Source organism: Anopheles ziemanni, chromosome 3 (genome assembly GCF_943734765.1).
Source record: "Anopheles ziemanni chromosome 3, idAnoZiCoDA_A2_x.2, whole genome shotgun sequence".
NCBI classification, from domain to species: Eukaryota; Metazoa; Arthropoda; class Insecta; order Diptera; family Culicidae; genus Anopheles; species Anopheles ziemanni.
In genome coordinates, this window is record NC_080706.1 from 75,367,784 (window position 1) to 75,381,449 (window position 13,666).

At 43.3% G+C, this 13,666-nt stretch overlaps 1 protein-coding gene across 1 annotated transcript; it reads right to left on the minus strand.

Annotated features, from left to right (window-relative positions):
* Window positions 1–364: 364 nt before the first annotated feature.
* LOC131285473 (tyrosine-protein phosphatase vhp-1) lies at window positions 365–8,992 on the minus strand. The gene is made up of 7 exons (XM_058314331.1): window positions 8,972–8,992; window positions 8,757–8,873; window positions 3,654–3,863; window positions 3,469–3,555; window positions 3,183–3,336; window positions 1,689–2,057; window positions 365–1,083 (listed from the first exon to the last, which is right to left on the minus strand). Exons 1-7 carry the CDS (start codon window positions 8,990–8,992, stop codon window positions 365–367), a joined length of 1,677 nt encoding a protein of 558 aa, XP_058170314.1.
* Between the last annotated feature and the right edge of the window lie 4,674 nt (window positions 8,993–13,666).

The window sequence follows — 13,666 nt, forward strand, 5'->3', positions numbered from 1 at the left end:
TTCAAAAAAGAATTACGATTTTTTTTATTGGCTAAATATGTGCTAAATATCGTGCTACCAAAACTATTATTGGATGAAATTCTTGTATTCTTATCTAAACGAGGTTTGAAATGAGCATGACAACTCGAAACCGAAATCCTTTAGGCTCCCAAACGTCCATGTTAATCCAATGGTAACTGTTTTCTATTCTTTTTATAGCTCACCAGCATGACTTATTGCATGGTCCGCGTTTAATTTATATTTTTAAGCAACGCGAAAGGAGAGATATTCCGTTCGGAATGGTTCCATCAAAATATCGCCGGAAAAATGTCCGACATAAAATAGAGGGGAGGGAAAAAAGCTGATAAACAAAACAGCTGTCAATTTATTCTTTTCTAACAGCCCTGCCGTTCGCATTCGCTTGCTGTCGGTTGCTGACGGCTGCTGGTAGGCTGTTGGCGATGGCGGCCCCGCCCGCCTTTCCCTGCCCGTTCCCCGCAGGCAGCCCGTCGTCCTTGGCCTTGGCCGGCGTATGGCCAACGGTGGTGGTCGTGGAAATATCTATCACAATCGATGGTGCACGTGTGGTTGTCGGCCGGTTTGCGGAGCTACGGTTGCTACTGCTATTGTTGTTGTTGTTGTTATTGGTCGTGGTGGACGTAGTGGTAGCGACAGTGGCGCTAGTACTGGCATTACTTGGGACGGTGGTTTTTGAGGTCAGTTTGCACGGTTTATCCTCCTTCTTGGCGGTTGTGGACGTTGGCGCGGTATTGGTGGTGCCCGTCGCCGGCGTCCGGTCGCTTCCGGTGTTCGGCTTCTTCGGCGAGGCGTTACTTCCGGTGGTTCCCTTCGACGCACCCGCTCCCGTTTTCCCGGATGCACTCTTTTTGGGCGATGCTTTGGGGGATGATTCGGGCGTTGATTTGGGTGTTGTTCGCATACTCAACCGTCGGCATGGGCCGGGGGAGCTGCCTCCTGCCGTTCCGCTTCCTCCCGTGCCTGATCCACCACTGCCGCTCGAGGAACCCAGGTAGATGGCGGACCCGGTGCCTCCGCTGCCACTCAAGTCAACCCTGGAACCATGGATGGACGGTGGTGCTGACCCTAAAATGAAAAAAATTACATTGACGACGGATAAAAACAAAACAAAACATAATTAGTAACTTTAGGTAATTTTTAAAGTAATATGAAAAGTGCTATTATACTGTAAAGAAATTTAAAATTTTGGAAAGTTTCAGATGCGTTAATTTGAATGCATTAAGTTTGTCGTGACAAATTATGTGTCTTTTCTCTATGACTAATGTATAAACTAGTAATGAGCCTTATGAAATCTCTTAGCCGAGATTCATGGAAAAATTCATGAATCTGAATCCACATTGCACAACTCTGATATAAACCCGATTCGGAGCATAGTTTAAATACAAACAAACGCTTATAAAGTAAGTTTCAATTTGTAAAATTCACTGTTTCAAAGTACTTTATATTTTATTGAAATCAAATATGATTTGAATTAATTTATATTTGTATCTAATATTTTTGAATGGCATCCTCTAGATGCAGTTGGCCGCTGACCACAAACTAATTTCTACAATATTCAAAACCAGAGAATAAACTGTACACGGAACATCTGCTTGAAATATGTGGCTCTTACTAAACGATATTTTTATCGTTCGTTGCAATGTGTCCAAAAATAAATGAAGTAACCTTACCAGTATAGGAATACAGTCCCGCCGGGCTGCTCCGCGGACGAAACGTACTGACGATGCTGCTGCTCCGTCGTAGCTCGGAGATTTCACCCAGATCGATCTCAGCCGCGTACTCGCCAGCCGCTCGGGGATTGTCCGGGTTCCGGTTGGCGCCACCGCTTCCCTGCCGCTGGGTCAGCGCCTTCGAGCAGCGTGGAGACGTCGGGCAGGACTGGGCGCCGCCACTGCTCGGTGGAAGTCCCATGCTGCGCACCGACAGCTGGGACGAGGTCGATGGCGACGTCGAGAGGGAGGTGTTGTATTGCTTTTTGGACGAAAGACTCGACTTCCGGGAGGATCGCATGCCTCCGCGTGACTCCGTTCGGCAGATCCCTGGCAAGCGAATCAGATAAAGATAAAGTTAAGTTAACCTTGTCTTGAAGAAGCTACCAATTTTCTTCCTGCAAGTTAAACCTTAACAGTATCTAACTTTGTTCCAAAATTCAGTAACATTTAACTTTCATATGTTCTTCGGAACTATGAGAGATTTTCATGATTAGTCGAAAAAGTAAATTACATGATATGGGCTCAACTCAGAACTTTCATAAAAGTAATATCTCCATCAACTAAACTGCTATGATTTATGATCCGAGCGTGATAGTTAATAATCGGATCTGATGGTGCCTACCGACATTCTGAGAAGCTCTGAAAGCACTATTGTCTCTTTTGAAAGTCCTTTACCCTTATCAGATAACAGTTGTTTTGTTCGAATTCGGTCAAGGAAAAAACTGAAGGTTCGTTTTCGTCTCATCTTTTTCCCCTGTAGACTAACCTAACTCTCATGACGCAGAAATTCTGATAAACTCCTCCAATGTGGCTTCGACGAAAAATAATACACTCTAATTTGGTGGATAGATGATGCTGGATGGTTGGCCAAAATACCACGATAGCGACATACCCCGAATGAGTCATGAAGTCTAGATGAGTGAATTTCGCATGGGAAACGGTACTAGTAAGTGAAGATGAGAGCGCTGGAAGAAGAAAGCAGCAAACAATAAGAGGTAAAGCAAGCACAAAAAAACACGACGAGGTTCTAGGGTTGCTATAAATGTTTGGGTTGCGAGTGAAATTGAGCTTGAGAATTGCAAGGTTGATTAAAAACAGCATGGGAAACGAGGGACATGATAATGGAGATGAGAATAGGCTGAGCTTTGTTCACCAATAGAGATAAAGGGCATTAATGTTGTGAATGAGTTTTTTTGATTTCCTTCAAAATAGTCATAAGTTCACATAAAAATGTAAACTCTGTACGTAAGAAAATGAAAATTTGAACATCTGAGAGATTCCAAATATTGTATTGAGAATATGAATATAACCTAAGCCATACTAGGGAAATTGGTATAAAGCAGGAATTGTGTTTAACGTAAGATCATCATAATTATGAAGTGATAATGGGATGAGTAAATCTAACAACATCTACAGCTACCTCGTAGAACCGCTCCATGTCTCAATACGTACCCGTGGGGCAGTCTTTACCGAACTTGCAGTGACCCTCGCACACATCCTTGCTAACGAGCAGCTCCTCATAGTAGTCCAGCGCCAGATAGCACTGCTCGCGGTCTGTCCCTTCCAGTGCCAGGCTGGGAAATCGTTCTTTGAGCCGTTTTCGTTCCTGGAGGAGAAACGCATGGTAAAAATCAACCTCGAGTAAGACTTATGTAAACCTCGCAGGTGGTAAAGAAAATCAAAGAAGGATGGGAAATAAAATGTGAAACCCATTTCCGGATTTCCAACCGGGCCTTACCTCTAACAGTTTGCTGGTCTCGAAGTCTTGCAGCTGATTCTGGAAGCCCAGATTCGGGTTGGCTATCGAGCGACCGGCACGTACCACCTGTAAAATACACACAAACAACGCATTTGTGGTTGGGTTATAGCTCGTCGGACATGTGCATATTTTGTTCGAGGCTCGTTTGGCCAAAGAAAACCGACCTTGAGCGCTTCCTTCCAGTTCAGCGGCGTGACGGCCATGATGTAGGCGACGGCCACCGTCACCGAGCGGGACATCCCGGCCAGACAGTGGATCAGCACGTTGCCCTGCTTGAGGCGCGCCGAGTGGATGAAATCGTTGCACACCGAGAAGTACTGGGACAGGTTCTGGTCGGGCTTGTCCGCCGCTATCACGCACAGGTAGTGCTTGTCCTGCGGAAGACAGACCCCGACGGGGTTGGTCACGTTCATCATTAACGGCATTATACGGCAAAGGCGATTGGGCGTGCTGATTTCGAGTGGGATTTCGTTTTCATGGGAGGAAGGAAACTTTATTGCACCTGAGATGCGAGTTGCGATTTCATCTACCCCGGAAGGAGTCGGAAAAACGAGAAAGTTTTGCGAAGCTGGTAGAATTATTTCATCTGACACCCCACGAGGAGGATTACAACAGATTTTGACTTCGCTTCCTGACGGTAATCCACGTTATTAAAATTTCTTCACAATAAACTTTCCTGGAATGCTTAAATAAACATTCTGAGGTATTTCTGAAGAAAAGGGCAGAATTGGCTAGATCTTGATCAAACAAATTAGGCTTTTAGTCACACTCGGTTCCTTATCTAATTCGGTGCCTGATCCGTTCCCAAATTGCTGAATAGACTTGACTTGAACGAATTACTTGCTATGAGCGTCATGCGGTTTTCTACTTTAAAGCCTTCTATGCCCCCAAACAGAAGAAAACCGTACAACATGAACATTCAATTGGGGGTAGAAAAATTGTCAGGTCGTCATGAATTGAGTTATTAGGAGTTAAGTTTAAAATATTGCCAAATCTAAAAAAAACCTTCATTAAAACTTAAAGCCTAACCTCGATAACTATGGATTTAAGCTTTACACATTGCCATTATCTGCCAAGAAAAGTCATAAATAGTTCTTGATGATCAGCTTAAAGCTGTAAAATAGATCTTTCCAGCATTGCTTATGTAATTGTGCTTGCAAAGTTCGATAATTTGAAATTTAATTAAACTATTTAAAATCGCTAGTCTGACGCATTAATATACTTATTTTCTTACACTTACGAGTATACTGGTATTTATGAATTGACAAGGTTTGAACTAGTTCAATCAAAAATAAACAACGTATGTAAAAAATATACAAGGCCGAACTAAACATGTTTAGCTAAGCCACACACAAATAGTGTTAGCAAACAACAAACATCAAGTTTACGAGAGTATTGACAATTTAAAGAGCAGATCTTAGACAGCCTCGACGGGGAGAGGAGATGGGCTAACTTAAAAGGCAAATATACGTTACCCGAAACCGCCAGTAAAACCGTGATACTAACAACTCTATGACTTCAGTGAACAACCGGTAACGGTTTAAGCTGAATTTCTGTCAAGGCTAGACTGCTCAAACCTTTATCGGCGCAAACCAGACAGCTCAAGAGGACAGCCGTCTGAAAACTAAGATCCAGTTCCTGCGTCAACTTTTGGGCGAAAATATGCTAAAAACAGCTGTTAGAAACGGACGATTTCCCAGACGACTGTCGCAACATAACATTAGTACATAACGGGCAGAGATTTGAGGTCCAATCCCCCGATGCTAATGACAATGAATTGTTTAGTAGCGTGCTTACTTAATAGAAATTTATACGATGTTGAATCCATTGACGCAAACCATCGTGTTACACCTTTCCTGCCAGATCTTCCTTACTCCCGCCCTTTTAAAATTATAAAAAGTTGCTCCAATGGGATTTGATTGGATGGAGGCTAGAACATTTTAAAGTACCCTTCTTTTCGCAAAATTCCTCCACCCTCTCCAGCTTATGTTTGAAACACGTTCCCATTCGAAGCCACAAATTATGCAGATCTACTTTCCAACAATTAATTGTACCCCTTGCCGGCAAACAGGGCACAACATAACCCAACTTATCTGAACTACCTGTTCTGCCATTCAACGGTGGATTACTTTTTAATGTTCCACCTAATGCATGGGAATGTTGAGCAAGCCTCCGACATAAGGACGAGCTTTCGTGGCCAGACCGCACACTAATCATGTATGTGCCGGCATGCCAGCATCGACACAGAAGTTTGTCACCCCGTGGGGCACATTTTACTTCGGATAGTTTTCACGGTCCTCCACTTTTCCGAACGCTGCGCAACTGTGAGGCCAACTTCTGTCACTGTAACGTCGCGTTTTTCACCGGCGAATGGCAATAAGAGAGAAAATAATGCTTTCAAAAACTTTCCATCGGCGACATGACCCATTGTCGTTATTTATGGTTTTTCTTTTTGCTTTAATTTTCATTTTTCAACTTGAGATAACGTTGTTCAAACTCTGCTCCGGTGTGGAAAATAAAGCATGAAATGGCGAAAAACACAAAAAAAACTTCCCAAACAATGTCCATCGGTTTTCATGAAGGAAAACCTATCGTGACCGTTCGTCGCATGCCACGTTGTGGCGCGTGCCTCATCCTCGACTTCCTCAAATGGTTCTCCGGGTGGAATTGAAAGAATGCCACCCAAAAAAGGGCACAGTTGGAAGTTTTTCACCGATAAACCACATTCAGCAGGACCGCGTCACGACATTCGCATGACGCGTTGTCACGCAAACATGGACCCGAAGTACTACGACAGCCAAGTTGTGCCGAATTCGATCGAAACCCACCAGCTTCAGAGTGCCACCACAAACCTCTAACGCCGATCAGGTTAATCGGGGAAACTGCAAATAGGAGAAAAATGTACCCTAAACCGATGATGAAGCATACACTGAGGTTCCTTTGTGGTTGAAGTGGAGCAGAAGGATAAATAAAGATAACCACCCATCGACCGTAGTGTGTACCCTCGAGAAGCGAGGCTTTATGTGGTTAGTTGGATTTTTATTAAACTTTTCATACTATACATGTTCCATTCTCCCTTTTTTTTATGCCTCGCCCGAACATGAAAAGCTTTCAAGCGAACAAGATTGATGAGCTGTAGCATTCGTGTGAAATCCATGTTTTCTCTCGCATGTTTTCCCATGCTTCATATCATACGGTTTAGGGGTAAAAAAAGATGAACACGATAAGTGGACAGGTGCCTTATTTTCTCCCGATTACACAAGCTTTTCAGATGGTTCTCGGCCTAAGTCCTTTAGCTGGATCGAATAAGACAGCCAAGCCGTAGGAATTCCATTTTTTCGATCCCGTGTGTGATCATGTGAAAAATAGGGATTCAATCTACTATCAAGTCTTCTCTATAGCTTATCATCAATGAAATTCTTAATGTTTTCCTTATTTTTTACTTCGGTTACATAGTGTCCTTCAAATATTTGTTTCCTAGAAATGTCGATTTCCATGTCATATGTTACCCAAAAATATTGAAATATACTTGCTTAGTTTACAAAACTGTCAAAATAAACTCCATAAATCAACCTTTAAGGTAGTTTGCAAGAATGTTGGTATCCAATGTCGAAACATTATTATTATGTAAACACATAACTCACGCCGGAGTTCGTTAGACGTTACCAAAATATGTAGTACTCTTCAGGGAACGAGCGTAACTAATGAAGGTGATGGTTCCACCAGTCCTACTTAACGAAATTGGCAATCCGCACTACATTGCTCGCGTTGGATATAATAAACCAATTCGTTTGTCCTCTTGGACAGGACGTCACGAGACTAAGCTAAGGTCCCTTGTGGCATTGGATGTGAGGGTCTCATCACGGGAGCGAACAAGAGTCTGTCCATAGATCAGCCATGTTTAATTCAAGCAACAAGCAATCACTCTATTTTAAGATGTTCACTTTAACTACTAAAGACGTCACTAGCTGAAGAAGGGTTGGATTTTTGCCAAATTGTTTAAAGTGTGAACATATTAAATTATTAAAACGCAGTCTCTTATACTAATGACTAGTTTTAACAAATACAAAATAACAAATCAATATCTAAACGCCTATTTAAGAATGCATTATAAGTAAAAAATCTCAATTGCATGAAAAACAATAATCAACTCAAGCAAACACATTCACGCTAAAGCAAATGAAGTTATAATTCATGTCAATCGAAAAACGGACTTGATGCTGACACTCCAGTATTCATTTTCTTCTTGCATACATATGCATAAATTAATACCGCAGCGTTTGCTCCAGCCACGTTCCCGATGGTGGACATTTCCCACCGATCATAATCAACCGAAACGTTTACCCTTCGGTAGGAAAATTTTCATTACTTTTGTGAAACAAAACAAAAAGCAATCTAGAATGAGGACGACAATCATCGAGTTCGTTTTGTTGAGCTTCCCATTGTGGGACAATCTATGTACGCCGGGTTGTCGGTGGTTCACATTTTGATTTAGTAGGGTTATAGTATCGTGGGGTTTCGTTGATTGGGGAAAAGTTTTCCCATCGAAAAAGCCAACGCCAAATATCGCTGTCTGCCTGCGATAGTTATGAGTTTTGGTATTATTGCGGCAATATTTTTTCACTTGCGATGTTCTATTGATCTATCAAACAAATTCGAACGGTTCGACGCTTTCCACATTGTAATCCAATCCATTCTCCTTACCGCAGTGGCTTTACGCGAACGCATGGATTCAGTGACGGTCTGATGGCAAAGTTTCGCTTGACGTAGTTTTGTCACCTCACCCACTGGCTGGGTAGTTCACCTACAATAATCAATCATGCCGTTGATAAGCGTGCGACTATTGTGCCCATTAAGCTAATTAACGGTGCACGAGGAAGGAAAGAGGAACCGGACAAAAATAATGATTGCTTCCTTCGTCACGTAATCTGTTCATTATTTTATCTTTGGTGAAATGATGGTAAGATTGAATATTTGAACATCTATATATTTTAAATTGTTTTTGAAACGGCTTAAAAGGATAAAAATATTATATACTGCTGTACTAGATTAACCAACGATGTTTGACAAATATACGTAAGGCAGGTTGCATGCATTGCGGCGCAATACACGCTATGAAATTTATATTTTATTTTGCCGAACCGTGGTATTCAAACCTTTCTAACTCGAAAATTTTCAAAAACTCTGATTCTAAAAATGCTTGTATGTCTGTGTATTTGAAAAGTACAACTAAATAGGAATGATCCAAGGAGAATGATAATACTCACCGGATGAAACCGGCGCGGACTGTCGTGGATGGAGACGATGTGCGTTATGCCGTATCGGTCGAGCTGCTGGTAGTCTTTGGAGTCCCGATAGTTGCCAATATATAGCCCGGGCATGACCTGGTTAGTTGGTTAAGGACAAACGAACCATTTAAAAATAGCTCTCGCCTCCAAGGATGAAAGATAATTAGCAGAACGGCAACAGAAGCGAAGCTCACCTTGTTCATGCCATTTCCCATCTTGACGTTGCGTTTTGTTTTGTCTTAATTGTTTCCTACTTTTGTAGAAAAAGTAATACCTACATATTTCCTTACCCGATGGACAAAGCAAGTAAATAGCTCTGCACTGCGTACGTAACGTGTTTGAATACTTCACAAACGATTGGTCCATAAAAAGGTCGAATTCACGGAAAGCTTTTATTTGGACGCGTTCCAGTTTTCCTTTCTAATACTACTAAACTCCTCACACCTGGCAAAACTTTATTGATGAGCACTTTGAGCAGCAACAAGCGACTGTTGTGATACAACAAGCAACAACTTCAACAACGAATTCAACAAACGACGAACTTTCACACACAGCCTCCCTCAGCATAAAACAGTCAACTTTTCTTGCTCTTCTCTTTCACTAGTGGTCACTCTCGCTTCAAAAGCGGGACAACAATACAGGCAGGGTGGAAAATCTTGCCCCAAGCAACGGGGCCGGATCGACGGATACAAGCGCAAGAACGTTACCCGATCAAGCGGAGTGTCATGCTTGTCTTCTGGTGACATTTGATGTCAATCTCTTCATCACTGCAGTTGACGCGAAACACCTTTCGGCACACAAACACACACGAACACAAAATCACTCGTTTTAAATCTCCCGCACAAACGCGATGGTCCGGCATGCCACCGGAACGGTGCTGGGCGATCATTTTCGTTTTGATTACATTCTATTTGTCTGCTGCCCAAACGTTCATTTTTCCGCACCATGGCAGAAAAAACAAACAATATCACAATATTTGTGGAAATGGCGACGGCTTTATTAAAATACCGTCCATCCACCAACCAGGCAGCGCCCGGTACGGGCAGCTCCATGTGGATTACTTCGGACTCACATTTGCTTGATGAAAATTCCACCCATATTTTATTTTTTCCATTTTTCGGTACGACCTTTACCATTGGAATTCACGTTGTTTACGGTTCCTTGTGTGGATTTGTTTGTGACATTCTCCACGGTCGGCACCGTGCTGGTCCAAATTGAAGCGTCATGTGGTTTTTACGGACTTGTTATTGTAATACCTCTTCTGTTTTTACTCGTGTCGATCAATAAACCAAACATGTTGATTACATTAGTTCAGTAACGCAGGGGAAACCAAGTTTAACAAACGTTTGCCCCATAGAAAATCAACGAGCTTACGCAGTTGGGTCATGTTTCGTTCGGTTTGATTAACTTTTCCTTTCTTTTTTCACTTCCAAAACAGTGGGCTGCCGTTTGGTGGAATGCCCCAATTTCCCACTCGAGCGTACACTGAACCGTTCCCTGATTAGGAAAGGACCAACATCGACAGTGATAGACCGACACTCTTTGTGTTGACGCCTTTTTGTGTCGCCCTTCGATTCACTGTGGAGGGAGGATTTTACCGTTAAACGTTTCACTAAGGGCTGTGCACCTCATTACTTTCGTCCTTTGACATCCAAGGTGATTAATTTACACTCCATTGAAAACGACACTACAGGCACAGAGTTTGAAAGTTTTCACATTGAAACTTTTACACTCTATTTTTCAGATTGATTTTCACTGTTTCATGATATACAATTTATTACTAAAAAAAGTTCTAACAGTAAGACTGTTTGATTAATGTTTGAATTCATCCTCGAAAGAAATTGTACCTAAATTAAATGTTAAAAATAGATAAACAAGCACATTAGATTAGACGAACACAATTTTGATAAGAATATTTTTCTGCTTTACAAACTGACAAGTTTAGTTTTTCAACGCAGAAACTCCAAACTGATCACTTTTATAGAAGATTCGACTAAAAACGATTCGTGCCCATTGATTAATATCGCGTCGCGTTCGGGACACTCCTTCTTTATCACATTGTAGGGGAAAAAAATTAAAAAATACACAAGACTTACTACGGACGCCCCGGGGCTCGGGAGGAACGTTCGTGAGGACCGTGCGTGTTACATAATCCAGCCTGCGAGCCGAAGCCGCTCTGGCATTGCGAGCTCGCACAACCGGCCCGGACGCGTGTGCTTAGACTTCTGACTGCCGAAAGGAGTCCGTTTGCCGGAATTTCGCAGAGCAATCGTCCGCAGCAGGAACCACCGCCACGCGCTTTGTTGACTCTCCTTTCGGATCGCTCTCACGGTTGCTCTCTTGACGTTCTCTGCTGGTCGCAATGGCTTTCGGGCTTCGTTTTTTTTCATTTGTTTTGCGTGATGATTAGTGAGCTTCACGAGCAAGTTTGACAGCTGGAATACGCGCAATCACGCGAGCCAATAACACAACACGGTCGTAAACCGTGACATTCACGGCATATTGTCAGCAGAAGAATCGCAGAAGGGACGTTCGCTATGTATAAACACAAGATAAGACCAAAACAGAGTAGTCGCTAAACGAAGCGTGTATAAAGCAAATTCCTCCTGAACTAATGCTCCTCCAATGCACTCTACTGTTTTACTCTTGTTAGTTCACCCCAGCGAACAACATTAAAAAGCATTCATGTTGTGTCCTTTTTCTACCTTTTTAGGAAACTCCCAGTGCGCATGGATGTCGGGTTAGTATACCTTTCCAAGCCGTAATCTCGTATCTCCCCCACCTACCACAAACGCGTTTAGAGCAACAACCATGTGCAACTTCAGGGCTCGAAGGGCTGTGTGACAGTTTAAAAGCCCGTTTTCCCTCTATTTTTCTTTTAACGCAAACCTCTCCCCCATTCCGAGTCGTGCCGTGGTTTGGTAGACGGAGCGACGTCAAAACTTGCCCGTTGCCATGACTACAAATGGAGTCACTTTTGCTTCGTCTCGCTCACTATTGTCCAATGTGTCCCTGGCAGGTTGTCACCAGAAAAAACCCCTGCTGCATGGTGATGAGTCCCCTGAAACTAACAAAAGTTTGGAAAGCAAGCTGAGGTGTATAAGAGAACTGATTAAGAACTTGTGAAAACGCGAAACGGCTTTAAACATGTGACAGTTTTGCTATTCTATTTCTATTCAGAAAATCATTAGAACTTCAGAGTTCTGGATTGCTTAGAACACCACACCGATCCAAATCACAGAATAAGGCAGATGTATAGATCGATCAGGAAAACCTGGTAGAACCACAACTAACCCCTTTCCTAGACCCGTTCTTTTCCTTTCGCATGAGTTTTCACTCTTCACTAGAGGCGTAGAACACGTAGCGAGGGATTTGTGGCTTTTGTGGTTCCCACAATATCCGCCCGAAAAGGACGACACTGCCATCGCCCCCCCTCCCGGAACCATGTGCACCTCCACCGCCGCGGGAGCGAGTGGAGAGGGGTGGGGCGCACAAATTCCGGAAACTGACGGAAACCGGGTCGGCCGTTTTGGTGACCGAGCGCGTCAAGGTGGCGAGAAAGACTGAACACGCGACCGCACAAAAGGCTTCAATCTCTCACCGGTTTCGAAACACGGCCTTTCAAGCAGTCTGCTCGAATCTGCTCGAATGAGCGAACGTTCGGATTTCGCTCCACTCGCGGATTCTCGGCGAAAGTGTCGTTTAGTCTGAAGTTGTTCCTCTCTACTCTTGGGCGCTATATGATACTAAATTCCTTCCACTACCCAACTTCCACCGAACGAACGACTCTGCGTGTGTCGATGAGTGTTACGGAAAACCGATGACAAGGAAAAAGAAACCCACCAGCCTCTTCTCTATCGCTCTCGTTCGGGTTTCGTTTTACAGCTTCTTTCTAATACTACTCCCCAGAGCTTTCGGGAGGGTGTGTGAGGTCTTGTTAGCGACCATCCTATCTATGTACGCCACCCCTTTATGTTCCTCCATTTCTCCCACGGTGGGGGTGCATTAGCCGGCGTTTTTTGTCACGATTTTTTCCCCTTCCTGCTAGTCCTCTAGATGTCGGTTGCTCTTCTCGCGAGTGGCAAGATCATCGCATCAAAACGGATACGGGTTAATTTGCATGCAGCAAGAGGGCGCCGATACCACCTTTTTGCGCCCGTATCCTGTCTGTTAGCATTCCACCGTCGTTTGAGTCGGTTTTTGCGTTGGCGGATTTTTCTTTCTAGTTTCTGTTTGCTTTTGTTTCATCTTAAATTGCGGTGTTCACATTGTGTCAGGTAATAAAGCTGCCATTTTGAGGTGATCTTATTGTTTCTATTAATTTTACATGCAAACAGTTATCCATTACATTTTCCTTGCGGACTGCAGCCTGTTTTGTTATGCATAGTTTCATCACTAAGATATTTTTGCAGCTTTGTTATTTTAATATGACTCAATAAAAAAATACACTTATCAACAGGAAGTTACAAAATGTCATCTTTAATCGTTTGAATGAATGGTTTTACAGCCTTTTACTGCATCTGTTTGTCTTTTACTGTTCTCCTCTCCCCTTTTAGCTGTCATAAACCATACTCAACCGTACGCTAAATCCTCTTAATGCTACCTCACCCGGTGTTGGTGTGTCCCAGAAGGAACCGAATGGGATGGCAACGGCACCATTGTCCCCGGCGATGTCGAACCCGCATTCAACTGAAGCAAAGTCGGCATGCGGCACACTGTGTAATAATCACTTTTTATCTCCACTCCAAACGTGTTATCAGCAGTCGGATGGGTTCCGGCGAGGTTGTCCTACGGATTTTTAGCGCAAACGGGCAACGCAACTGCCTCGCGTGTCGGAGACCAATTATCAACTACCCAAAAGGGACGATACCTATAGTGGGGCGGGGAAA

What these genes read in the sequence shown, in the direction of transcription:
- LOC131285473 (XM_058314331.1), bottom strand. Translation starts at nt 8,992, where the DNA reads ATGGGAAATGGCATGAACAAG. An exon ending in TGGGAAATGGCATGAACAAG is followed by an intron (nt 8,874 to 8,971) that starts GTGAGCTTCGCT and finishes CCAACTAACCAG; the next exon opens with GTCATGCCCGGGCTATATAT. An exon ending in AGACCAGCAAACTGTTAGAG is followed by an intron (nt 3,337 to 3,468) that starts GTAAGGCCCGGT and finishes TTTCTCCTCCAG; the next exon opens with GAACGAAAACGGCTCAAAGA.